Source organism: Colletotrichum jinshuiense, chromosome 8, assembly GCF_051148585.1.
Source record: "Colletotrichum jinshuiense chromosome 8, complete sequence".
Lineage (NCBI taxonomy): Eukaryota > Fungi > Ascomycota > Sordariomycetes > Glomerellales > Glomerellaceae > Colletotrichum > Colletotrichum jinshuiense.
This window is the reverse complement of record NC_139315.1, coordinates 2,533,534-2,561,011: the sequence shown is the minus strand read 5'-3', so window position 1 is coordinate 2,561,011 and position 27,478 is coordinate 2,533,534. Positions and strand designations below refer to the sequence as shown.

At 54.7% G+C, this 27,478-nt stretch overlaps 4 protein-coding genes across 4 annotated transcripts; 3 read left to right on the top strand and 1 right to left on the bottom strand.

Annotated features, from left to right (window-relative positions):
* Positions 1-93: 93 nt before the first annotated feature.
* EsH8_VIII_000695 (uncharacterized protein) lies at positions 94-996 on the bottom strand (the record flags this gene model as incomplete). Its single annotated transcript, XM_083269737.1, has 4 exons — positions 94-304; positions 365-516; positions 656-883; positions 961-996. The coding sequence occupies 4 exons, from the start codon at positions 994-996 to the stop codon at positions 94-96; spliced, it is 627 nt and encodes a 208-aa protein (XP_083129505.1).
* Positions 997-8,351: 7,355 nt separating this feature from the next.
* On the top strand, positions 8,352-9,716 carry EsH8_VIII_000694 (guanine nucleotide-binding protein subunit alpha; the record flags this gene model as incomplete). The annotated part of the gene is made up of 6 exons (XM_083269736.1): positions 8,352-8,475; positions 8,544-8,889; positions 8,953-9,081; positions 9,140-9,269; positions 9,328-9,566; positions 9,617-9,716. The coding sequence occupies 6 exons, from the start codon at positions 8,352-8,354 to the stop codon at positions 9,714-9,716; spliced, it is 1,068 nt and encodes a 355-aa protein (XP_083129504.1).
* A 3,943-nt stretch (positions 9,717-13,659) lies between these two features.
* Positions 13,660-16,814, top strand: EsH8_VIII_000693 (glycogen phosphorylase; the record flags this gene model as incomplete). Its single annotated transcript, XM_083269735.1, has 6 exons — positions 13,660-13,825; positions 14,091-14,411; positions 14,472-14,737; positions 14,793-16,219; positions 16,277-16,349; positions 16,407-16,814. 6 exons carry the CDS (start codon positions 13,660-13,662, stop codon positions 16,812-16,814), a joined length of 2,661 nt encoding a protein of 886 aa, XP_083129503.1.
* Positions 16,815-23,476: 6,662 nt separating this feature from the next.
* Positions 23,477-24,878, top strand: EsH8_VIII_000692 (mitogen-activated protein kinase HOG1; the record flags this gene model as incomplete). Its single annotated transcript, XM_083269734.1, has 6 exons — positions 23,477-23,580; positions 23,666-23,795; positions 23,865-24,008; positions 24,068-24,424; positions 24,479-24,741; positions 24,803-24,878. The coding sequence occupies 6 exons, from the start codon at positions 23,477-23,479 to the stop codon at positions 24,876-24,878; spliced, it is 1,074 nt and encodes a 357-aa protein (XP_083129502.1).
* Between the last annotated feature and the right edge of the window lie 2,600 nt (positions 24,879-27,478).

Sequence of the window (27,478 nt, the reverse complement as noted above, 5' to 3'; positions counted from 1 at the left end):
CAGATTGAATTGTCTGTCAGTTAGACTAACGAGTGCTGTCATGATGGCTATATTCAAGCCATAGCCCATTCAACTCATTTTGGCAGGGCCACCTCACTCCTGGGCCTGCGCCTGCGCCTCGGCCGCTTGGAGCTGTTGCATGGACGTCAAAACTTTGTTGACAACAGGCCGGGCGCGGATTCTCTCGGCCCATTGAGCGTAGGCGGGATATTTGGAATCAATATCCCACTTGTCGTTCCAGCCGTCGCCGAGGAGGCGTCTGCCGAGGTAGTCCCATGGCATGAAGGCGATGTCAGCGTAGGTTCTATTCTCCTCTCGTCAGTCGTGTACCTTGGGAAGATGGGGGGCGGCGGTGGTAGCATACGCCTTGTCTCCGACGAGATACTCTCTATCCTTGAGAACGCGGTCGAGCACGGAAAAGACGCGGACCGTCTGCTCTTCGTACCTCTCCTTAGCACTCGGGACATCTTCAGGGTGGAACAGTTTGAACCACCCGAGCTGGCCAAAGTACGGTCCCTACCAACATACCAACGAGCTGTCAGTCTTCATAGACTCCTGTGAATACCAGAGCTCTCAAGCACCAAGCAGGAGGGGGGGTGGCAGACTGCAAGGTAAAGAGGGTATCGGAAAACAAAAAAAGAAGCAGAAGACGTACCTGACCAGACATTTGAAAATGAAGCCACTGCTTGAGATGGAATCTCTCCGGGAAGGACGGAAATGAGATCTTGTTGTCAGTGTCGTACGTCTCGACAAGGTACTCGATGATGGCGCCAGACTCCCAGATGGTGATTCCCGTGTTCGGGTCCGTGATGGCGGGGAGACGGCCGTTGGGGTTGATGGAGACGTAGGGCTCCTCCTTGACGACACCGAGGTCGATGTTGATCTGCGCATAGCGGGCTCATCAGTATGGCATTTCGCCCCTTCAACTCGAGGAATGAAGTGTCTGGGCGGGGGCCTCACTTGCTCGTAGGGCACCTCGAGCTCCTGTAAGATCATGACTACTTTTGCCGGGTTGGGGCAGTAGTCTCGGTCTCGTCAGTATGTTGGACATATAAGAGGGTGAAGGATCAGGAAAAGGGGGCCTACTGTGACCGTAGAGTACAATGGGCTTCGTGGTGGCCATGATTCTGATGTGGGCGGTAATTCAAGCTGAATTTTTCCTAGTCGGTTGGTTGGATTGTTTGTCTGTCTAATAATGGAAGTCTTGGGGATCTGTAACAACATGTAACAACATCTCTATACCATCAGGAGCGGAGGCGACTTTTATAGATCTATTTCTCATCGTGAAGACTCATTTCAATGTAGCGCAGGCAACCTTTGATCAACCCCCCCCTCCCCTTTCCCCCATCAAAACACTATACTGACTGCGGGCAGCTTCGCCGTCAAACTCGCGCGATCATGTCAACCCGGCAAGGCAGCCTTCACTAGCAGCACGCAAGAGAGGGGAAGCCCAACCCCGTTCAGCTACTCAAGGAGACAGCATCATCTCGACGATCCAATTCGGAAACGCATAGCTGGATTGCTTCTGCAAGCCACGACCGCTGTAGCGTGACGAGCCCAACCATTGCGTACGGCAGGCTGACAAGTCTCGTGCTCGCGAGGGGGAGGGCGATTACCAAAGGATGAATAATTGGCAGCTTTGTCACGAATTGGAAATGTGGAATCCAAGACGCAACCCCTTGATAATATTCGGATCCTGCAGCATGAGGTCCGTCTTGTCGTCGCGAAGCCGCGAGGGTGTCGTTGGACACACGAGTATGGGGCACTTCGGCCGATGGCCGGGCGAATGGCCCGGGCGCCAAGACCACACCCGGCCGGACTATGCGGCCGAATCCCCAAAAACCCGTCGTTTTCCGACCCTCACCCGGGCTACGGACATTTCCTGTGTTTAAAAACACCGACGGTCACTCAACGGTTCACCATCTCCTCGTTTACTTACCTCCCCTCCCGCCCATCTATCGAGTTCTTTCGTTGAACTCTCTTCCCTCGCCTCCTGGCTTGAATAGAAGAAACCGGGCTGAACCCGAGACCAGCCCGAGTCGTCGACTTATCGACCCGACTACGAGGCCAGCCAACCTCAATTAAAAATGGCTGCTCCAGTCCGGTCAAGCAACAACCAACCGCCTTTCGTTGGAGACGAGGAAATCGGGCCGCGCTTCGTCGGCGCCGTGGAGTCTGCGAGCAAAGACCCCAAAACATTGTTTCCGAATGAAAACATACCATGTACCCCGGGCCTTGCGCCCAAACACGTGGCGAGGAAGTTTACCAAATACCAGGCCGTGTTGCCACGTCTCCAGAATGTCCCGTACACGATAAGTTTCCTGCCCTCCCCTCCCTCTCAGACGATGCGAGATAAGTTGGTCGGTACGTATCAAGAGCGCCGGTTCGTCACACCCCGACTACAAGCACTTACTCAACTAGAACGCCACGCAGAAGAGAAAAGTCACGGGATAGAGAAGCCCGGTGACAAACAAAACCAAACAATATATGGGATACCATACTGGGTGGGCAAAAGCTCGTCCGTGAACGCTAGTCAGGGCAACTGCCATGAGATGACGTGAAACGCCGGGACAGACTTCAAGCTCAGCACGCCCACGTAACCTCACGGCAAATCCGTGACGGACAGGCCATTCGCCTGAACTTGCATGGTTGGCTGAAAGTTTTCGAGAAGGGGGAGGGAAGAAAACCAAAAAAAAACAACCACGTTGTGCGTCGGAGTCCGGGTGGTTTGGTTTCAACCAAAGAAAGGAGAAGAACAAAAAAAAAGCAAGGGCGTCGAAGAGCCGCAGCACGACCCGGCGGTCACTCCGACAGACGTCACACTCCTTGCTTAACCCTTCGTTATCGCAGTCCAACGTTTACCGCGATGTTACTATTTTGGAAAGTCGGGCATGGCCCCCTTGCTTGCCCCGGCGGCCAGAGCGATATCTTGAGATGCCATCGCGAAAGTGGTTTATGGGCGATGCCCGTCGCCGCCGAGCCACCTGGTCTAAAGAAACGGTATTATCCCTCAGTGCGAGAGCTTTACGAAAAAAAAAAAAAAAAAAAAAAAAAGGGCTCCGTCAAAAGAGCACCCATTGTCACCCACTCGGGTGTATTGCGTGTCTCTCTCTGCACGTCGGTCTCGGCTGGTATCAGGATAGTCGCATGATTCGCCTTCGCCAACCTCCAACAAGTGGGCCGGCGGCTCTATGGTTCATTTTATTTTCATGTTTTTTTCCCTATGAACCCAGCCATAGTCTCTGTCGGGGAGCCTCAAACCCTCACACTTCTTCATCGGACAATGGGCCCGCTGCTTGGCCCGGGCGGGCTGGCCGAATCTTTTGGGACCAGATGGCTAAGCGCTGAGCAGCGCGCATGTATGAATGTATGTAAGCTGAAGTTGCGCCAGCCAGAGCCTGCGCAGCCAACGGTTTCGAGGTGCGTCGGGGCTTGTCTCGTTCAGGAAGCTGGCAAGATTGGGCGAGACAGGGGCAGGCGACGATAGTGTCATCCGCAAATGGTGTGCGATTGTGAAGTGTTACTGGGCGTGAATCCTATTTGGCGGCTTGTATCTCTTCAGGGGAGAGTTCGACATGGTTCCTTGTCAGCCTGGTGGGTGGTGGTCGACAAAGTCACCTCCGGTTTCCTTGGCCTGACGCCGCTGCGCTTCAAGATGACCACTCCTGCCGTACGAGGACAGTGGCGCACGTGGGAAACTTTGCAAAGTGCTCTTTGTATGTCGACTGTGATCTGATGAGCACAAAAAACCCCCATCCATCAATAACAGTCACAAGGATGCTCAATCACCAGCAGGCTGCTTAGTTGCTTTGGGTGGCTGATGTCTTGTGTGTGTGTGTGCTGGGCCCTCCAAGCTGGTCTGAGAAGATGAGACTTGATGCCTCTCCCACGTGTGCTCCCTGCCCGATTATTTGTTCCAAAGGCTGCTGAACCGCCTGCAGATTGGCGCTAGCCGATTGGGCGAGGTTGCTTCAGGGGCAGAGGCAAGAGGTCCGATCAGTGCCATTTATCTGACGAAAACGTGAACGAGAGCAGGGGTGTCCAGCCATCATGGCGGACGGCCGATGCCACCGCGAACCCTGGAGGGATCCCCTCGCCAGGACTTGAGCGAAAGCAGCCGGCGGGCAGTCATACGAAGACGTTCAAACATGAGGTTTAAAGTACTGTCAAGAAACAAACTCCTGCCGAGTCAAGTCATTGATGGCGAGCCAGCCTACGCGATATACCACATGGACAATGAACAGGGACTATCCGCTATTGGCTTTGGCATGATGGTGGATAGGCGAGCGTTGGAAGGCAATGGTTCAATAACCTGATGGCTGTTCGAGTGCCACCTGAAGAGGGAAGTATACACGGGGTGGGAAAGACGAGACCGAAGGGGTCGCCTGAAGAATTCCAGGTGGCGGGCGGTCTCACTTTGAGGCGAGAAACGCAGAGGACTGGGATGGAGCTGCGTTCAGGTTGAAATCAGGAGTGGAGAGCCCAAAGCGTGTATAAGGTTTTCACAATGAGAAATTCTGCGTAGCAGCCGCTAGCCCCCCCGGAGTGGATGTGCTCGACTACACAGTACCGTCCTTCTGCCCCCCGGCCAGATTCATATCACGGTGGTGAAGGCGGCAAAAATACAGACTGGACTGCTTTTCCTCGGGCAAAACATCCATATCTTGTCGAGCAATTGAGATGCCGGGTCCTGGGGAAGGACGGAATTTAGAAACGCTGCAACCCTGAAACGTGGCAGGCAGGTCCAGCAGCAGGATGTCCACAAAAGGGACACAATTTAATGCACATGCATCTGCAGCTGCACCGTAACTGTAGCATCGTTGATATTCTGACAACCTGCAAATCACCTCATCTCTCGCCTCGTCTGGATGTGTTGGTGAAATAGCTTGCTGTCTCGATGCGATGCTGGAGGTTTGGGGCGGTGCAGAAAAACCTGCGACTAATCCGTAAAGAGGCAGAAACCGACCCCGTATGGGCAGGTCTCTGCAGTCCATGGGGAGGTAGCGGAGGCTGGTTGCAAGCCACAGTACCTAGGCCGCGGGTAGAAGCCATCCGTCTATTCTGCTCAAACTGTAGCGTCGGCAGACAGGATGCCACCTAGCTCGTCAAAGCCGACGGCGATTATTAGCTCGTCTCAAGCCGGCGCCTGGTGATTCGTCGGAGACGAAAAGGTCGTTGGCGGCGAGGCCACACGTCAGTCTTGCTTGACAGTATCATTGTTAGAGTAGGTGCATGCCGAGGAGGAGTTCTCGTGCTTTGCGACCCATTCGGTGTCCGTACGGCGGCATCCATCCATCCAATGTCCCCAGCCTGTATCCGTACAAAGTATGATCTCTATCTGTGTGTGGCTTGGCGGACCGGGATGAACAGGCTGGACAATGGAGAGCCATTACTCGGGACTGGTGACTGAAACACTTGTTACATTGCCTAGTTCCCTCCTTCTGACAGCAGAAGACCGCGCTCGCTCATCAATGGTGTATGAGGCTGCCGCATGCGGAGGCGCGTTGCTGGGCGCGGTCAAATTGGGTGGCTTCCAGGGTGGGCTAGAATTTCCCGGGCCCGAGAACAGACATTGAGGGTCCAAACACCAAAAGGGCGTCGGTACCTTGCGAGCTTGCTTTGGGAGGGGTGGTTGTGGTGGTTGTGGACAGGGAAGGCCTGAAATAACGAGTGTCCCAAGGAAGGAAAAGTAAAAGGGAAAAGAAAAAGAAAAAGTGGGAGAGGGTGAAGAAATGAAACAGCGTAAAATACCAATGGAATCCGAAATGCCGGATTACCACTGGAGACGACGGCCTGCAACATGTCGTGAGAAAGTGCAGGTACCGATCTGGTCGGACGGGGAGGAAGGGAGAGAGGTCCCATAGTACACTAATCCAGAGGAAGAAAAAAAGAAAAAGAAAAAAAGCAAAGTAAATTGGGAAGTGCCATTGCCGTATCGGATAGGTGCAGCAACTTGTGTTCAAGACGAGGGAGCCCTCTTCAAGAGCAGAACCTTGTTGGACGGCTGCGTCGCAGCTCATTTGCTCGAGGGATGGATGCTGTGGGTACGTGGGCACGACGTTGCACGTGTAATGTAGGGAAGGTAATGTAGGTAGAGTAGGTAGCGTACCTAGACTAACCGTACTATGTAATAGTCAAGGCCAGTGATGAATCAACAAAGTTTGACCATTGCAAAGATGCCACGGCATGCTTCCATCGCCATTCGTCCCGCCTACTTTGCCTTCTTTGCTTGATTGCTCCCCGCGCCGAGTAAGGTGTTTTCTGGCACACCGGAATCCTTCACCACATGCAAGCAGGCACCAGAAACGCCCCGAGAAGCATGGAGACTAGAGATACACACGCCCACTAATTACCGGGTGCTGTAAATGACTGGACTGGGCTGACTGGAGACCTGGGCTGGGTCGTGTACTATGGCAGGCCGCTTGCTTGGGTACGTATCCAATGGAATGGTGAGTGCCATGCATGCGGTGGAGGGACACGCACTAGTGTAAAACAAGCGGGGGGATCCGTACCTAACCCAGTCGAGAGAGCTCCACGAAGTAGGTAAGGTCGGGAAAGGTCCTCTGGTGGCAAGGTACGTACCGACTGTAGTGTACGAATAGTTGGCACTCCAATGTGCATGGGGCCTTCCTCTCGCAGCCAGTGACGAGCGAGCCATCGCCCTTTCAAGTCAATGCAAGGCCGGTGTCCATGTCCATGTCCATGTCGAGTATACGACTTCTTGCAGGATCGACATCTCCCTCAGAAAGCTCACCTAACAGTGATTATTGCCATCCGCACATAGCCCCGAGCTCCCAATCACATTTCATCTCACCGGCCGTCGGTGCCCTTGGAGCTGGAACGAGTGCTCTGTAGTAGCTCACGTTCGTGTAGCTGCCGGTACCCTGCCTTGTCCTGTGTGCTGCCATGTGCTAGACGGGCAGGTCCTAAGCATCCCAACCACCACCACCACCACCATTCCCACGTAACTTGAGTCGTCAGCATTCATCCATCAGTCAACCCATCCGTCGCTATGTGTATCCATCTAGCTCCGTCCCCCCCCGCTACCTCCCGTCTGCTCCTGGTTCAGCCTTCTCCCCCTCCGGCAGACCAAGACAAGTCCAGGCCGATTGAATAAGTCCAGAGGCCGAGTCCGTCCACGCTCCACAGACTTTCGAGACCCCCATACATGCCCGATCCACACACCACCCACGCGCACACCCACCACCCACCCGCCACCCTAGCCTTGCCAGCTTGCTCTGCTTGCCCGGGCCTGCTGCAGTTCTGCGCTGTGTGCATGTCCCTGTCACCCACGCCGCATATCTGAGGAACCCCGAGGAGAAGGGGAGGTGGGGTCTGGGTCTGGTTCTTGCTCTGGTCTGGTCTGGGTGTGCGAGGTGTGTGCCTTGCCGTGCCTTGCCTTACCTCGCCTTTCGCATTGCCCTCTGCAGCGGACGGCGGTGCGAAGTTACCGCTGACTCTGGTACCCGAGCCTGCCACTAGCATCAACTTTACTCTTTCCGCACGACAGAATTCCTTTTTCCTTACCCACACACTCTCTCTCCTCGCTGCCTTTCTCCCCCCAACCCTTCCCCGTTGTCCTGTCTTCCCATTTCCGATCTCCCATACTCCCTTCGTCACTTGATACATTATATCCGAACAGGACGGCCTGATATCTGGCACAATAATTCCCTGCCGCCGCGAACACCTTTCTCGTGCCACCCGCGACGATCCCACAAGGCTCAAGGCTCTCGCCCGCCCGCCCTCTCACTGGCTGCCTGAGTACGGATACCTGGGTGCTTAGCTTGGGCCTTACCCAATTGCACCTACCCGCCCGCCTGTCGAGGTCCTGGTGATACCCACATTTATTCCTCCGACACTGTCCTTGCCCGCCTTCCTGGTCGCACTCCTCGTCTTCCGTCCTTCGCTACCCATCTCCCTCGACGGCTCCCGCCCTTCCCCGATCTCCAGGGTTGCAGCTCATCATCCGTCCATCCTCACTTCCTCCGATACTCGATCTCGCAACACCGTCGTCGTCGGTCGCAATTGCTGCCGTCTCCTTGTTCTTGGCCACGCCCATCTCCCCCGGCACGCTTGCGTTACCGCCGAGTTCTCAGCCGATCCCGACCAACGGCATCAGCTCGACCGCCAGCCGACCCTCTGCTACCGTCCTCAGCCTTGCGATTAATTCACCTTCACCGGCGCTACCTACTACTACTACTATGGGCATTTAACGTGCATTCTCTTTCTTTGGCAAAAACGCAGCTTCACCTTTGGACGTATCGAGTCCTGCATCCGAGCAGCATCATCATCAACGTACCGCATCATTCTTTCGGTCAGCGGCTTGCCTCAAGCCTCGCCACACCTGCAAGATGGGTGCCTGTATGAGTTCAAACAACGAGGAGGTGGAGCAGAAGAAGAAGAGTCAGGCGATCGATAGACAGCTGGAGGAGGACTCCAAGAGGTTACGCCGAGAATGCAAGATTCTCCTTCTCGGTACGTTCTTACTGCCCTCGTTCTAGAGCTCTTTTTGGGGGTGTGCGAGCATGCTGACAACTCCTTAGGATCCGGAGAGAGCGGCAAATCCACCATAGTCAAGCAAATGAAGATCATCCATCTGAAGGGTTACTCGGAAGACGAACTCTACAACTATCGACCGACCGTGTTCAAGAACGTGGTGGAATGCGCGAAAGCGGTAATACAGGCGATGCGACAGTTCGACATTGAGCCCGTAATCGAAGAGAACAAAGCATACGCCACTTTCCTCATGGAATACACAGCCGAGTCCGGACCCCAAGCGCATATTGATCCCCAGATCGGTATCGCCATCCAGTCAATATGGAGTGACCCCGCGCGGGAGCAGCTCATGGAGAGGCAAACGGAGTTCTATTTGATGGATTCGGCAGAGTAGTATGTTTTCCTTGGCTAATCCCCTCTGCTTCCGTTCGAGCGCACCTGACCAGGGTACGATAGCTTCTTCCAAGAGGTCATGCGAATCGTCGCCCCGGATTACCTCCCGAGCGAAATGGATGTCCTCCGAGCCAGAACCAAGACGACTGGCATATACGAGACGAGGTTTCAAATGGGCCAGCTCAGCATACAGTGAGACATCGTGATCCAGTGCAACAGCCTGGGAACAAGCTAACGTATTTGATCTTAGCATGTTCGACGTCGGTGGTCAGCGAAGCGAAAGAAAGAAGTGGATTCACTGCTTTGAAAACGTCACTTCCATCATATTTTGCGTTGCCTTGAGCGAGTACGACCAAGTCCTGCTCGAGGAAAGCAGCCAGGTACGCTCATGCCACAAATTTACCTAACCGATGCGCCTCCAGGGACTAACGTTCGTAGAACCGGATGATGGAAAGTTTGCTACTTTTCGATTCCGTGGTGAATTCAAGGTGGTTCATGCGTACAAGCATCATTTTGTTTTTGAACAAGGTGGATATTTTCAAGCAAAAGCTTGGGCGTTCGCCCTTGGGCAATTACTTCCCCGACTACTCGGGTGGCAACGACGTCAACAAGGCGGCCAAATATCTCCTATGGAGGTTCAACCAGGTTAATCGAGCACACCTCAACCTGTATCCCCAGTAAGTACAACGTCATTGTTTCCGCGGGCGGTAGCTAATCCGGGCGGTAGCTTGACTCAAGCAACCGATACGTCGAATATCCGATTAGTGTTTGCGGCAGTTAAGGAGACGATCCTCAACAACGCTCTTCGGGACTCGGGTATCCTATGAAAGATCATCGAATTGGTCAAAAGTTTTCCTTAATGTTTAGATTCATCTCCTGTGTTGCGGGTCAGCGTTTTACAGCATTGCCGGGCGTTGTGGGCGGCACTTCGTTTGGACGGCGTTCACTATGTTTTCTACGCTCGCTTACTATACGGGACGGTTGAGCGAACGGTCGGTTGGGGGCCCTAATTCGGCAGCGGCAAATTTCGCTCATTCGCATCATGGATTCGATTGCTTCAAGAAAGGGCATTCGCAACCGGTTGCTGTCGCCCAATCGAGAAACATGGGTGTCGGGAAAGAAGAAGTCAACGACACCCCCCCTTTTTTTTTGTTATTTGTGGCGAAAGGTATGCCGTGATCTGGAGTACGGTACGGGAAAGGGAGGTCCAGAGACGAAGTGATGAATGGACCACTCGCAGGGGCGATACTCGGAACTTGGGAAAGCAACAGCGTCCATCATTTCCTACGAAGCAGGGGCGCGGGTCTGATTGGTAGCTGGGGAGTTGCAACAGCTAAGTGATGCAAAGCTCCATGTGAGTAGCAAGAAGTCATGCATTGGGAATTGTGCCAGTACGACAATGGACGGCCCCAAGTGAGCATCTGGATATACAAATAAACCCTGCTTGGCTTCGACAGCGGGACGATCATGCCAGAAGCCACGTGCGGCTTTCGGGGGAACAGAGTATGGCGGGAAAGAGTATGAATGGAGCTCCGGGACAGCCCCCGTACGAGAACGCTGGCTTGAAGCTTGGCGCAGATGATTTTTTTGTTGTTGTTGGTGTTGCTGTCGTTGTATAGTATATCGTATTAATCATGCAAGGCTATATGCTTCGCTAGAAGCGTCGCATTTGTTTTTCACATCAAACCTACGCCCAAATCGCGTCTCGGGGAATATCACAACGCAGCCGTGGAACGGTCACGCAGCCTCGCCACCAGACATGCCGGCGCCACTTCCTCATACCGCATTCCGGATGGTATAATGAGGGGCCTAGTGCGGGCTCCAAGTCGGCAACTGTGGAACCTAAATGATGAACCCGATGAATGGCATTGTGTGATTGGAATCACCTAGGGAGGCGTATCGGGGGACATCAGGTGATGTTGAAGTGGATCGCAGAATGTCGCATTGCATTCCAGCTGGGACGTGGCTGGCCACGCCGTGCTCTCACTCTCGCTCCTCGAAGTACACCATTCTGCCGGATGACAGAAAAGGCGGAGGAGGAGGGGTTGTCAGGCCAATAACGTGCTTGATCGGGCATGTTTGGGATATCAACGAGGATGCATGGGGATGGAGACGATGAGGGAGGGTGCCCGTATTTCGCAGGCCGGGTTACCAGAGTGTAAAAAATGGAACCGAGGAGGGGAACAGATGGCGTGTATCCGTAGAGAGAAGGAGAGAAAAAGAGAGAGGTAGACGGGATGTTCGGCGTGGGGCGGAGTGTCCCTCAGTCATCGCGGAAAGACTCTAGATGCAACTTTGATGCCCCACAGAGGGAGGGTAGTGAGCTTTTTTTATACCCTGGGCGACGCAGCAGCTGGCGCCGTGTCAAGAGGAGCTTACCTGTGGAACTTGGGGGGACAGGATAATATGTTTTATTTTTTATTTTTTATGGTTCACTGCTTAGCCGTCGTCGGGGACGGGTGGGATCCTGGCATTCTCGCGGCCGTGGGGCGACAGGCATGATGGAATGGCGGCATTGGCCCGAGAACAGGAACGTGAGAGATGTTGGTCAGTGATGTTGCATACCGTGGAAACCACTTGAGGGAAGAACAGCTAGCGACCGGGGAAGATTGGAATTGATGGCTCCGGTTGGTTTGGTGACGGCAAAGCATCCGAGGTAGCTTCGCGAGCTATGCCGGGTGGGCTTACACAGGGCGCGGCGTCAAGCAGCCCCAGGCCCGGGATGCGTCGAAGCCATTTCGGGGGGCCGGCATGGGATTTTCAACATTTCTGGATGCAAGAGATTTCTCCCGTATTCTTCGACAAGCGCCCATGCCACCATCCGTCGCAATGCCGGGGTTGCTGTTTTCCAAGGTGATGAGCGAATGGTGGACACTGGGATGCCGGCCCCCCGAACATTATTCCGCATTCGGGCATCCCGCTCGAAAGTGTCCCGTCACAATCGGGCCACTCTAGGTCTAATCTAAGCCTGGGGGGGGCATCTTGTCCTGCGTTTGCCTTGGTTTTTTTTCTTTCTCTTTTCGTCCCGTTCAGTGGGATCGAGACGCGGGAGTAGGAAGCGTGCACGCAGAAGACTCACTGGAGGGAGAGGCATGGCATGCGTTGGACTAGGAGGGACGACTGGGCATCCCGGGCTTGCCTTGACCATTATTCGAGCCAACTCGGTGTTAGTGCGCCTTTTGACGCACCACTAGGCCGGCGGCTGCCGCATTCGCGCTAAGGAGGGTAGCTACATGGATGAGGTGCCAAGGTAACTCGGGACACACGCCTCGCCTCACGTATGGGTTGGACTCCTGCTTCACCAACTCCCTTCTTGACCGGCAACCTCTGCCTATGAACCAGTTGGCCAGTTCCCATCCGTCTCCTCCGCACCAGCAGGCCCAGCTGCGCTTTCTCCCGTTGCCAATTCCAATGCGCGGCCGTCCCAGACCCATGTCGTCCCTGCTTGGTGGCACTAGCTCCGGGTGGAGTAATGGTAAAAGACACTGCTGCTGCTGCTATACCATTAGCTGCTACTGTTGCTGGGGTGCTTGCCCACCGCGCGTGTCTCCCCGCATTATTCGTGGCTCGATGCAGCAAGCAAGTGCTCACAGCTGCATCTGATGGTTTCAATGCTGGGAGCTGGGCCTCGCCATTCGGCAGGGTGAGGTCATATCAGGCGGTTTGTTCTTCGGCGAGCTTGCTCCAGACTACACCGGGGCCAGGCCCCAGAGATCCATCGCGTCTTTCTGGGTGTGCGGGTTGTCAGATCAGCCCAAGTCCCCAGTCCCGGTCAGTGCCATTTGTTTGAGAGTGCAACATGGCCCATGCCTTGGTATCTGCCAGCCTAGCCTGCTGTGTCGCGTACGCTGCAGGATCATTGTTGGTTGGTATATGCAGACCATGCCATGCCTCCCATCTCGATGTAAGAGGCAGTTGGCTAGCTTGTTTCCCATCTGGTGGAGGAGGTACCTCCTCCTTCTTCTCGTCTTTCTCTTCCTCGCCTTGCCGCAAGGTGACAAGACAGACAAGACAGTCCACAACATGCCATAGCTGACAGAGATACCTACCTTGCCGTCTCTTTCTTAAGCTCCCCATCTCCCCCCCTTCTCTCTTCCTGACCACTCGACCTTTCCTTCCTTTTACCCCTCCTCCCCTCTCCCTTCTTCTCTTCAATTGGAAAGATTGCGTCTACCTTTTAGTTCTTCACCTTTGTCATCCCTAACACCACCACCATCATCATCCTCGTCATCGTGGTCGTCGTACATAACGTCTGGTTTCCAGTACAACCAGCCGCATCTGCTACATTACCCTTGACGGTCAATCCAGTCCGACCGCCCTCCGAACTCTGTTGGAATTCTATTCTATTCTCCTTCAGCAAGCTCTCCGAGCAGCTTCGTAACCTCAGCCGAGACGCTTCGTCGGCACTGGGCTGACTACGAATCCCGGCTGCGAGTGGTGGACTGAGCTTCAGGCACCGCAAACACCCCGCTCTTCCCCCCACTAACATCCTGGGCCTATCCTGACGTACGTCTCGTTCGCTCCGCCTGTCAACGAGTCTGGGCCTCCTCCGACTTACCCCCCCTCGCTCCTCATTCCTCGCCGGATACTTACAACCGAGTTGTGTCTCGCTCACTCGCTGCTCGTGTTTCCCGGGTTCCCTACATAGCTAACAGGACGATTGCCAGTTTCACGACAGTCGAGGCTTAAACCAAGCAGACTGAATCTTCAGTTCCCTCTTATTTCGCTTTTGCACACCTCGCCATACATAGTAGGCCTGCAAAGAAAAAAATGTCGGGCACCACGGAACAGCGCATCCCCACGCGAGAGCGGCGTCCCTCTGTGGGCGCTCCCCTCGTCGACATCCAGGGCTCAGTAGGCCCAGCGGGCATCTCCCGCCCAAAGCACAGGAGAACCTTTACTGGTTTCGGTGCCGGCGAGATCAAGAGCGTCGAGGGTGAGTTTCTCATTCGCTTTCTCCATTCAGTTGCATGATTGCCTGGTCAAATGCCATGCGTCCGCCAGCTCCCGGTGTCTTGGGTGAGCTCTCGCAGCTTTCGTGGAGCTTGGAGGGGCAGCTCCTCAGCGCAGGCCCAAAATACCCCGCACTGATCGTCGCGAGCTCCATATACATGGACCCAGTAGCTTCAATCCCCTGCCATGCTCCCTCCCGCCTACCACCAGCCATGAATGGAACCTCTCAACTAACTGCCCGCGAACAGCTTCAATCCCAGAGCCCCAGCGTGCGGCATGGTCCAAGGCTCAGGCTGATCCCTTCAAAAGCAAGGATGAGTTCGAGAAGGAGGTTGTCCGCCATGTCGAGACGACTCTTGCCCGAAGCATGTTCAACTGCGATGAGACGGCTGCATACTCGGCCGCCAGCTTGGCCTTCCGTGACCGGCTGGTCAAGGAGTGGAACAAGACCCAGCAGCGCCAGACCCTCGTTGACGGAAAGCGTGTCTACTACCTTTCCCTCGAGTTTCTCATGGGCCGAGCCCTCGACAACGCCATGTTGAACGTCGGCTTGAAGGACGTTGCCAGAGGTGGGTGGAACACTGACACGTCTTGGGGTGAAAAGGGCAAATACTAACCTTCCTGTGCAGCTGGACTGGACGATCTCGGCTTTCGCATCGAGGACGTCATTGAACAGGAGCACGATGCTGCCCTTGGAAACGGTGGCCTGGGCCGATTGGCTGCCTGCTTCCTTGACAGTCTTGCTTCTCTAAACTTCCCCGCCTGGGGCTACGGACTGAGGTACAGATACGGTATCTTCAAGCAGGAGATCATCGATGGCTACCAAGTCGAGGTCCCCGACTACTGGCTTGACTTCAACCCCTGGGAGTTCCCCCGTCACGACATTACAATCGACGTAAGTCAGCCAGCCAGATATCACCGGGTTTGGGAAAACGCTAACTGTCTCCAAGATCCAATTCTTCGGCCACGTCCAGAAGTCGACAGACTCGAACGGCAAGACTGTCGCCAACTGGGAAGGTGGTGAGACTGTCACTGCCGTGGCATATGACGTGCCAATCCCGGGCTACGCGACGCCTTCCACCAACAACCTCCGTCTGTGGTCCAGCAAGGCTGCCAGCGGAGAGTTCGATTTCCAAAAGTTCAATAGTGGCGATTACGAGAACTCTGTCGGTGACCAGCAGCGGGCCGAGACAATCAGTGCCGTCCTGTACCCCAACGACAACCTCGAGCGAGGAAAGGAGCTTCGCCTGAAGCAGCAGTACTTCTGGGTCGCCGCGTCTCTCTACGACATCGTCCGCCGCTTCAAGAAGTCCAGACGCCCCTGGAGGGAGTTCCCCGACCAGGTCGCCATTCAGTTGAACGATACCCACCCGACACTCGCAATTGTTGAGCTGCAGCGTATCTTAATCGACCTCGAGAAGCTAGACTGGGACGAGGCATGGAACATTGTCACTGCCACGTTCGGCTACACCAACCACACTGTTCTGCCCGAAGCTCTGGAGAAGTGGCCTGTCGGCCTGGTCCAGCACCTCCTTCCCAGGCACTTGCAGATTATTTACGACATCAATCTGTTTTTCCTTCAGAGCGTCGAGAAGATGTTCCCCAACGACCGCGATCTCCTTGGCAGGGTTTCGATCATAGAAGAGTCGCAGCCCAAGATGGTCCGCATGGCATTCTTGGCCATTGTCGGCTCCCACAAGGTCAACGGCGTAGCCGAGCTACACTCGGATCTCATCAAGACTACCATTTTCAAGGACTTTGTCAACATCTACGGCCCCGACAAGTTCACCAACGTCACCAACGGAATCACCCCGAGACGATGGCTGCACCAGGCCAACCCCCGACTGTCTGATCTCATCGCCTCCAAGACTGGAGGCTACGAGTTCTTGAAGGACCTCACACAGTTGAACAAGATTGAACTCAGCGTCAATGACAAGGAATTCCGGAAGGAATGGGCCGAGATCAAGTACGCCAACAAGGTCCGGCTGGCCAAGTACATCAAGACCACGACAGGCGTCAGCGTCAACCCCGCGGCGCTCTTCGACGTCCAGGTCAAGCGAATCCACGAGTACAAGCGTCAGCAGATGAACATCTTTGGTGTCATCCACCGATACCTTACCCTCAAGGCCATGTCTCCCGAGGACCGCAAGAAGGTTGCGCCGCGTGTTACCATCTTTGGTGGAAAGGCCGCACCCGGCTACTGGATGGCCAAGCAAATCATTCATCTGGTCAACAACGTCGGTTCTGTCGTGAACAAGGACGAGGACATTGGCGACCTGCTCAAGGTCATCTTCCTAGAGGACTACAACGTCAGCAAGGCCGAAATGATCATTCCGGCTTCCGACCTAAGCGAACACATCTCGACTGCCGGTACTGAGTGAGTGAACCCCCGACACGACGGCCGGAACCGCCCCCGACTGACTTTTGCTTGCAGGGCCTCGGGCACCAGTAACATGAAGTTTGTGCTCAACGGCGGCCTGATCATTGGCACGTGCGACGGCGCCAACGTAAGTAACCCGACAGGATGGAACTGGCCGGATGATCGGTTGCTAACACTAGCCTAGATCGAGATCACGCGCGAGATTGGCGAGAACAACATCTTCCTCTTCGGTAACCTTGCCGAGGACGTCGAAGATCTCCGCCACGCACACACCTACGGATCCCACTCCATCGACGAGAATCTGTCAAAGGTCTTCTCTGCAATTGAGAGCGGAACGTTTGGCTCGGTGTCGGACTTCCAGGCGCTCATCTCAGCCGTCCGCGACCATGGAGACTACTACCTCGTCTCGGACGACTTCAACAGCTACATCGAAACGCACCACCTCGTCGACGAGGCGTACAAGAACCAAGAGGAGTGGATCACCAAGTCCATCACCAGTGTGGCTCGCATGGGCTTCTTCAGCAGTGATCGCTGCATCAATGAGTACGCCGAGGAGATTTGGAACGTGGAGCCTCTCAAGGTAGAGGACTAGACCGCGGCGCTATGGAGAGGTGAGGGGGCACACGGTTGACGATGGCCTAGAGGCGGACGACTGGTTCGGCGGGAAAGGAGCCAAGTACCTATTGCACTTTACATCCTAGGAAGGCGCTGGAAAAACGAACAGTGCTAGATAATATCTTCTTTGTGTAGGCTATTCAAGTATTCTGAGACCGAAACTCGGCGACTGCGAATGTCTTGTTGACCTCGGAGAACAGTTGTGTCGTGACTCAGCAACCAATTAGAACGGACTTGCAGAACGGCCAAGGTGAGAAACGGAGCAAGGGCGAACAAGAACGGGATGACAAGAACGTTTGAGCAGGGGGTGGGAGGTAAAAAATGGGGCGCGTCTTTGCGGCAATGACGTAATTATGCCGCAAGTTTGGCGTCTTCCGCGATGACAGAAAACCCACCACCCTAAGACAACCATGTACGTGGGCAGAGGAACACTGCGGGGGCCAAAAGAGGTTTGAAAAAGGGTTCCGGGTGTACGAAGCCCAGGACCTCCCCGAAAGGAACATGGGAAAGGGCGGTCAGGTCAAAGGACTAGAAATGCAAGAAGCTGGTTGGTCATTGGTTATGTCTTCCTTTTTTTTTTTTTTGGTTTTTTTTTTTTTGGGCTGTTGTTGCAAATTTCCTGTCTCATCGGGATTTCTGGATGTTCTGGAAGGTAAACGTCCCTGCAGGTTCCAGACTTCGGCAGCCTACGGATCAGCAAAAAGCTGGGCGAGACCACTCGCAGGTCACCCGGGGGTTTTAGTGACGGCGTAGTGAAGAGCCGAACTGATTTGTCCGGGGGACATGGTCCGGAGGAGGGGGAGAGGAGGTTTCTTGGGGGTTGTCGTCATACCTTTTTGTCGTTTGCTTGAGACCCCCGTTGGATTTAGACTTGATACTGCGAAAACAGAACCCTCCCCAAAGGGAATCAGAAAACCTAGAAACACCTCCACACCTGATCCATCCCCATGCCACCCCCCGGTTAGCCCTGCCAGGAGGGGAGGAAAAGGAAAAGGCTGCAGGATGACATCAGAGGAACGGCAGGAACGGGTTTGGGGTCCTAGGAGACCCCTTGGGGGGGGGATTTGGGACGCGGCATGCGGCCGCGGTGGGGGAGGAGGGAGTGAGCAAGAAAGAAAAAAAGGTACGTAGCGGGAAAGATACTTGTTGCCGTTTGCCGTTTTGTACGTTTGTGCTGTGGGAAATGATTCGTGCGATGAGGCTACTCTTTCGTTGATTTTGCCTTGATTCGGGGGGGCGGGCGCGACAGGAGGTTGGAAAAGGAGTCAGTTAGTCTTTGTCCACTACTGTCGTAGCCCCCGGCCGATAAGGAAAATGGCTTAACCGTGTATCGAGTACGGACGCCGAGAGCGAGAACGAGTCGGGACGCCTGGCATCTCTTTTTGATGTTGTTGTGGTGTACCTACATTGATTGTATCTACCTTTGGGCTGCGTTTCACACACACAGAGGAAGGGGCAACGGGAAGGCCCTTTTGGACTCTGTCCGCGGCGGCGGTGCCGTCCTCCCGCGCCCGCGCCCGTCACGTCGCGCCCGTGGTTGGAGGACCCGGGCCTCATTCTTCGTCCCCTCCCCCTTGCCTGCTGTCCACGACCCCCCAATGCCGGTCAGCGGACGGGGAACGCCGGCGGAAGTGTCTTGACGCAGCGATCTTCAGGATGCCAAACAGAGTTCAGGGTCCAAGAAAAGGGTCCTCCTCTGGAGGGCGTTGCCACCGGGACACCTTGTCTGCTGCATGAGAGGTCCCCTCCCTTTTTGCCCTTGCCTTTCTTCTTGTGGCAGCTGTGAGCCTGTGATCGCCAGTGCCAGTATCGGCAAACGATTACACACAGTAGGGGCGCCTGGTTAAAGCTCCGATGGATGCTCGCTGAACCCTCTTTGCTGGGAAGATCCAAGACCGAGCAAGGTCTGCGTAACCCACCCGCCGAGTTAACAGGTTCTTGTTACGTGTTCCCCAACATGACAGGGGCCGGAGCTAATCATTATGACTTCGCCGACTCATCATCATCATCCACCCGCCCAACCGTGGTTTCTACGTAAGGTTTAAGATGACTGGAGGACAAGGCCGGAGCAAAGTCCGGTACCGTTATCTGTGGAGGACGAGGACGCAGAAAGCAAGGCGGCCACAAGATTAACTAAAGTGCCGAATGTCCACAACGTTTGAAGATCGGGGGAAAGGAGGGCGCGAGGAAGAGTCGAGGTGGGAAGGGAAAAGAAAAATGGTTCCTGCCGAGTCGCGATCGACGAGTCTCTCCAACCTTGAATCGAGTCAAAGTCGAAAAGGGAATGGACCGGCTTCTGTGACCAGAGGCGCCCTCTCTTTCCCCCTAGGATGCTTGGTCCGTCAGCTGGGCGGTTTTAGCATCGGGGCAGAGAGCGTGGTTTGTGCAGCAGTATCGCCCACGTCGTCATTCCTCTTCAGCCGCGGAGTCGTCTCATGGAATTCGTACGGGCTGGCGGCTCCGTTTTCCAGTCGATGCGCGGTCCCCCCGTCTGGGTTCATTGAGGTGAGCCAGGCCCGGACATATGCCCAGCTACAGCAGGTAATGCGCTGGATTGGGACATCCAGGCCAGTCTAGAACATGCGGCCCGTTTGGAGCTGAGGGGACCTCGTGACAGGACTTTGTTGGACACCTAGTAGCTGGGGGGAAGACCGCTATGCGGCGGTAACACACCCATGTGCCGGGGGAGCAGTGCGTGCTGAGGAGCAGGAATAGGAGGAGTAGTAAGTAACAGTAGGGGTGTGCGCGATTGGGACCGGACCGTTTTTATTTCTCTCGATCCTCACCCGGGGCGGCGATGTGCGGTTAGGGAGAGACGGAGAGGGTCTGGACCTGGATCGGGAGACGTTATTGCCCGGCGAGTGTTTTTACGGTGATGGGACTGCGGGAAGGGTACGGACTGGCTGTTAGTGTCGTGGGATCTATCGACCATCGGGGAGCGCTACGTAGTAGATATTTGGAGAGTGAGCCGCTAGTACCTTGTTGCACGCCAAAAGTGTGGGCAGGAGCGAAATGTAAACACTACTGGCAAGAGCAGGGGCGGCTAAGGTGACGGGACGGGACACACACACCCTCCCCACCCCACCCCTAACGCGACACGACGCAGGAAGGTTCTATCCCAACATCATCTCGATGAGATCTCATGATGACGTCAGAGGCTGTGGTGGGTTCCGTGGGTTTTTTCCCTCTCCCTTTCTCTCTCTCTCTCGCTCGCTCTCTTCCCCCCATCTGGACTCCCCCCGCCCCCCAAGCGGTGCCTGGCTGGTACTTGGGCACCCCCCCTCCGGCCTGGAGCTGTGGGATACGGTTGGGCGCCCCTTGCCCCGGACGAAAAGGCCAGCCCAGCCAGCAACCGTCGGTTCGAGAAGGAACACCAGCGGCGGTGAGGGAGGAGGGAAATGGGCCTTCATTCCAGGATTGACGGGAGAAAAGAACGGGCTCGACACATGTACCATATGCACATGCACAAGGGGGCGGAGATGCCACAACGGTATAGGCAAAAAGAAAAAAGAAAAAAAAAAGCCAAATATGATCTGCCATGGGAATGTAGACACAACTTTGTTACGGGATATGCTACGCGGTACAGAGTTCAAGCTCTGGAAAAGGTGCGGCGTTCTGAATCCATGATGCTGGGAGCCTTTGATCGACCGGTGCAAGCTACAAGGGGGGAGCCCTGAGGCCGGTTGATGGGTGGAGCGAGAGAGGGGTGTGTGCGCAGAGGGCAGGAGACGAGGAATAATAAAAATAAAAATAAAAATAAAAATAAAAATGGGCGAGGAGGCACCGTACCGTTCGAGGCTCATCACCGTGTTGGGGCTGGTGGGCTGGCATGTCCAATTGTGGTGTGGGCCGTGGCAGGTTAGGGCCGCTGTGAATTGTGATGATAACGGGGGACGGGAAACGGGAAAGTGCCTTGGGCAAAACATGGCATTTTTGAACAAAAGGTGGACATGTCCGTTGGCGTCGTCTGTGTGCGCCGGAGGTGCGTGCGTGGAATAATGAGGGAGGGGGGAGGGGGAGACTAGTAGAGAAAAGACTGAACAGGTTTGGGGCCGGTAATGCTGTCACGACACGGGTGGCCATCGTCGATTCCAGTCGTTTGAGGCATGTCCGACCCCCCCAAAAGGTATCCAGAAGACCAAAAGACCATGTCTCTCTGGTTTCCTGCTTGTTTGGTTGATCGTCGATTCGTCTCGACCGCCCTGTTTGCCGCTAGGATTAAAACAAGCCACCATATCCGTACCATTGTACGGAGACCAGGGGAATGCGAACGGCACGAGCGGCCCCCAATAATTAAAGTCTTGCTGCCGTAACTGTCCCATCCGAGCCCGGGCTGAGAGGTATGGCATTGTTGAAAATTTCCCAACTCGGGCCGTGGAGCTGAAGTGAGATGTGGTGCGTTGCGCAGCGGTGCCGCTGATGCTCGAGGCATTCCATGTGCCGGTCTGTGGTACGGCTGCTATGTGATGTCTCTCGGTCATCCAAAGATATCAGGTTGTGGTTGTTTACCTACGGCCTTTCTCTCTCCCAACAATGAGAAAACGGCCGAGGTTCGCTGGAAGAGAGACACATCGCGCCACTCCAGACAGCTGGAAATTCAGCCGCATCGTTTGTGTGTTTCTTTCCTGAACTCGTCTCCTCTCGGCTCAGCAACTGCGGTTCTGCCTGAGCCGCCTGTCCGGACGGACATTTCATGCCCTTTGGTCTCTCGTCTCATTTCGAGTCTCGGTTTGGTCCTGCTGCTGCCCGAGCTTCGTCCAGTACCTACCCAGACATATAATAAACGGTCCCTCTTGCGGTTATCGTTCCGTCCAGTCAGAGCTACTGTAGCCTGCTTACCTGACCTTACCTTTCGCATGAACTGTGCCCGTCTAGGTAGGCCAAGTCACCGTTCCAGCCGACATCCAACACCCCCCTCCCCCCCCGGCTCGCTCCTGAACAAGCCGGGAGCGGGGCAGCTCTCTCCCACGCTTCAACACAAGCTCTCTCCGTCTCCCTCAGTCACTCGCTCGCTCAGCTAGTGTCTTTCCGTATCCCCTTGCTTGCTTGCTTGCTTGCTTGCACACACACACCCCTCCCCCCCTCTTCATCCCACCTCTCCTCCGCCAAGGTATTCCCAGGCGTGGCCTTTTCTGGAACAATTAAAAAGTACTTTCCCCCTCCAAGCTGATCCCGCCGTACCCTACTCTTTGCTTGATCTCCTGCTCTTTCACATTTACTTACACCCGTCTCCAGCTCTCATCTCTTTACAAACCACCGGTGCCTTTGGTCTTCCGAGTAAGAACTTGAAAGGGAAACATCGAGGAGAACGAAGTGGAACAAGACGCCTCGCATTCCACGGGCGAACCGCAAACCACCAGCCACATCTCGACCACGCTAGATATCCTCTACATCCTCCCTCGTGCAACCTGCCGACTGGTGCTATTGCAGATCCACCCTCCAACCGGCAACCTCACTTTCACCGCAGCGGCGGATCAAGAAAGGACGACGAAGGACTGATCGACAACTCGTGCGGATTTACTTCCTGCATTCTCCACGTGCGCCCGCCACTCCCACGGCCGCCTTTTGGTTTGAGCTTTACGGCCGGACTTGATTCCGTGAATTTGAAGGGTCGAACCTCTCAAGGAAAAAGAGAGGGAAAAGGGAAAGCATTGAAAGAGAAAAGATTGCATCCGAACTCGACTGTTTGGTGCTCCGCAGGTAAGCAAGTTCAATCGCTATTAGTTGTTATTGCAGCCCGTCCCCGTTACTTCCCAAAACGAACGCCCCATCATGTCACTGCGCCCTCTACGTTGTGGTCGGTTTTCCATTGGCTACCCCTGGCGGAAAGACACCCCAAGAGCAAGGGGGAAAAACGGAATGGGCCAAAACGTCAGAGGAAGCGAGAGGAAAAAAGAGGGCGGCGCTGGAAACATAAAAAAAACCAGATTCTTGCGTTGTTCCGCTATTGCTGTCGCCCCCTAGCTGCATCCGCCGCTGCCACTTACTTTACTGCTTGCTTCCTTGCAAGAAGAAGCTCGCTAATGCCGTTGCCACACTGCTCAGGTTGTTCCGGATCCCAGAAAGCCCAGCCCAGTCCAGTCACCACCCCCCGTCCAGTCGCTGAGACGTGCGTGCACTCGGCTGCCACCTTCGTTACCCCGCCGCGCTTTTACACGCCCACGGCCACGACCTCCTGCTAGAGTCCACGTCCCACGTCCCAGGGCGCCCCGCCGACAGCCACCCCTCCTTCAGCGAAACAAATCCTTGAGCTCGCTCGCTCCCCGCCGTTGCTGCATCTCTTTCAAAATCCAGCCAACTCCCGCTTGCCATCCATCACAGACGTGACGGACAGCCGCCCATCGCACCTCACCCGCAACCTCTCTTCGAATTCCCTCAACTCGGATTTGACGAGTTGATCGTTTCCCCTGGTTTTTCTCATCTCGGCAGAAGGGCAGTAAAACCATAATTTGACCCGTCGATCTCCCGACAACCATCCTTTTACTCCACCCCTCATTCTTCCTGAATCACCCACGCACGGCAAACGACCAATTTGCATCGTCATCCCTCACCGATCGCATCTTCCTCCTATTCACCCCTAATCCACTCCACCTTGCGAATCAATCCTCCTCGATCAGGCAGATCAGACACCTCACAAAAATGGCCGAATTCATCAGAGCACAAATTTTCGGTACGACCTTCGAGATCACCTCGAGGTACTCGGACTTGCAACCCGTGGGCATGGGCGCCTTCGGTCTTGTTTGGTTAGTTTGAGAATGAACATCCCATCGCAACGGTGCTCGTTGCGAACGCCCGCATCTTCCTGCTGACACGCTTTTCCGCCGCCAGCTCCGCCCGTGACCAGCTCACCAACCAGAATGTTGCCGTCAAGAAGATTATGAAGCCCTTCAGCACACCTGTGCTTGCCAAGCGGACGTACAGAGAGCTCAAGCTGCTGAAGCACCTGAGACACGAGAACGTACGTCTCCTAGCCGCTGGCTGTGAACGCCCGAATCTCCTGCCGAATGATGCGCTGACAGCATTATAGGTCATCTCCCTCAGTGACATCTTCATCTCCCCTCTCGAGGATATCTACTTCGTCACAGAACTTCTCGGAACCGATTTGCACAGACTGCTCACCTCCAGACCTCTTGAGAAGCAGTTCATTCAGTACTTCCTTTACCAGATCATGGTACGTTCGCCACCCTTTCCCATAGCTAACTCTGGCCGGGGTGCTAACGTGTCCTGTAGCGCGGCCTAAAATATGTCCACTCGGCCGGTGTTGTTCACCGTGATCTGAAGCCCAGCAACATCCTCGTCAACGAGAACTGCGATTTGAAGATTTGTGACTTCGGTCTTGCCCGTATCCAGGATCCCCAGATGACCGGCTACGTCTCGACGAGATACTACCGTGCTCCCGAAATCATGCTCACGTGGCAAAAGTACGACATTGAGGTTGATATCTGGAGCGCGGGATGCATTTTCGCCGAGATGCTTGAGGGCAAGCCCCTCTTCCCTGGCAAGGACCACGTCAACCAGTTCTCCATCATCACAGAGCTGCTGGGCACTCCTCCCGATGATGTCATCAACTCCATCGCCAGCGAAAACGTAAGTACCCAATGTTGAAAAGTAATAGCGGACCCCGTCCTGACCAAGAGCTAGACCCTTCGATTTGTCAAGTCGCTCCCCAAACGCGAGAGACAACCTCTGAAGAACAAGTTCAAGAACGCCGACCCCTCGGCCATTGACCTTTTGGAGAGAATGCTCGTCTTCGACCCTAAGAAGCGGATAACGGCTACGGAGGCGCTGTCGCACGACTACCTTGCTCCCTACCACGACCCCACGGACGAGCCCGTCGCGGAGGAGAAGTTTGACTGGAGCTTTAACGACGCCGACCTGCCAGTGGACACATGGAAGATCATGATGTAAGTCAAAATCAAAATATTGAACGGCTTGGTATAAAGGCTAATGACGTCGTCTCTGTAGGTACTCGGAGATACTCGACTACCACAACGTGGATGCGTCAGCGCAACAAATGGAAGAGCAGTTCAACGGACAATAGACAAAAAGCGCAAAGTGCGAAGCGAGGATAACCGGGGGAGAGGAGGCTATGATACCACGAAAAACCAGACGGGACGTGTTTCCAGTACATTCACACACTGCCATGGTGTTCGGAAGACGGGATGGGTTATTGTACCGTTGACAATGCAAAGGGCCAACAGTATACGCGATATAAAGGAATGGCATGCATCTCGGAGGTGTTTTTCTCTTTTTGTTTCCATCTTGTTGTTCCAACGATGTTTTCTTTATTTCGCGTTTCCACGACTGTGGTGGGTGAAAGCCCACGGCAGGAGGACGGTGCCAAGGCCGTGGTGGACTCGTAAGGCTCCTGGCTCGAGGAAATGCCTACTGAACATGAATATGACGGATGTATCAGGGATGATGGTGTATGTTGAGACTACGGCGGGATGTTGAAGGGTATGGGTTTCGGTTCCAGGATAATAGCAGAAAGCGAGCTGTAGAGAATAACAAGCCACAAAAACAAAACAAAATAAGAAATCATGAACAGCACTCCATGGTTGACGACAGGTCTGGCACTTGACAACCGGCCCGGAGAAAGACGCGAGGACCTCCGGCAGTCGGCGCAAGGTTTCTGGGCGGGCTGCACAGCACGTGGCCTCACAGACCGCCTCCATCACGTACCTTGTATTACCTTTGCGCGGACAACCAACTACGCTGATAACGAGTGAATTTCGGGTTGTAACAAAATGTTTCTGCGATGTATAATCCGAGCTCTTTGGCAATATTAGTTTACGGTGTTCTGATGTAGTCATGGGCCGCGCAGGGAATGGGCTACAGCAAACGCATCCAAGATAGAAGATAAGCAGGGGATGGGAAAGGAGGGTGACCGACGTTTCGGGAGGCATCACCACGAGGTAAGCGTGAGATGAGGGACGGCACGGGACGTGCTGGAGGACTGATTTAATGGGCTTTTAGGAGGGGAGGAGGGGGGGGGGGGATGATTTCCATCTCATGCAATGCAAGACACGCTGGCGGTGCTTGAGGTTATGGGTGAGATGAGATGAGATTGGGGGGAGGGTGCGGTGTACGTGGTGGTTTCTTTTGCCTCTCCAAGACGTTGTCCTTGGTCGCTGCCAGAAGGAATTTACTTGGCGTGCTCGTGATGTTGTCATTTCAGGTCGGCCTCCGTAGGTGCATCCCGACGGTGTGTCGGTGTGCAGAGTTGAGCTTCCGGCTGCCCAGGACTTTCTGGGCCGTCTTTTAAACTCTTGTTACTTGAGGGGCATTCACAGATGTAGCTGGAGGGTAGAGGATACCTTGAGAAGCACATCCGTGATGACGGAGGGGGGGAAAGGGGGGGTGGACAAAAGTAGCGGGATGGGAAAGCTGCGATTGACGAGATTTGGATTGGTGACGGACGTGGTCGGTGCTCCGTGCATGGTTGACGTGTCTCTGGGGTGGACCGTCAACCGCCATGTACCTCAGCGCTACTGGGTGTTGGGGGACAGGATGTGAAGCCCTTTGAACAGGTGTTTACCTCGGGGTTCGCGGTGCCCCCTTTCCGGCATTTGTTTGTTTACCGTATAGCTGGTTGGGGACAGAGACTTGCCGTGAGGCTTACCTCTAATTCTAGGGTCGGTATCGAGAGACTGGGGAGGAGAGGGGAGGTACGGATATATTCCAGACGACTGTGATACCTCTGAATCCCAAGAGTCACAGGTGGCAGCAGCCGAGCCGTGCCAAGGACCCTGAACTGGCCTCGTCACACATAATTCCCGGCCGTGTGTAGCTTGTCCACCACGAGCAGTCCCCCGGCACTCGTTCAGTGCGGGTGTGTCGTACTTTCGAGGCTCGAATCTTAGGATAGCGCGGGGTTATGATGTCTAGTTTTCCCCCTCGAGGGAAGGCTTTATTTTCTTTCTTCTTTCTCGTTTTGTCGTTTTCTTGTCACGTTCTCCAAGGTCAAACCTCGGATCCCTGAACTGTCTTGCTTGCCAATGTGGGACGAGCCGTTCATTTCATTACATTTATTCTCACTTCGTCTGGACCTCCTGGGCCTATTTTTAAAAGGGGTTCGCATGAAGTACCTCACCTAGAGCGCGGGCAGAAGAAATGAAATGAAAAAATTGTAAAAGTGAAATAAGAGCGGAAGTAGCAATAAAGTATTACTTTACTTTAGTGCATTGGCACTAATTCCAACAGCTCATCCACAACCCACTCTCCCGAGCCCGTTCATTTACATCCAATCCAATACAAAGCTACCGTGAACCCACTGCGAACATCCGAGCCGAGTTCCCCTTCCCTCTCTTTCTCTCTCTTCCTCTTTTCCACTTGTGTTGCCGGAGGACAAATTGTTCTCGGAGGGTTGGACTTCACCCTGCGATTCGACACTCATATCGAGGCTCCGACCGCTTATCATTGCGACTTGTCAGATCTTCCATACTCCTCAGCTGGTCGGCACAACTGTGAGGTGGCGGACGAACCAACGAGGTGGACTGCCCGCGGTGCAACCCGACTCCTAGCCACTCTTCTCACACACGCTCGCGTGCGCGACCACGCGCTTGGAGGCGGAACCGAACCGTCACCGCTTCCGGCGAGCAAGCTTTCCACGGCGAAAGGGACCTGCCAACCGATTCGAAA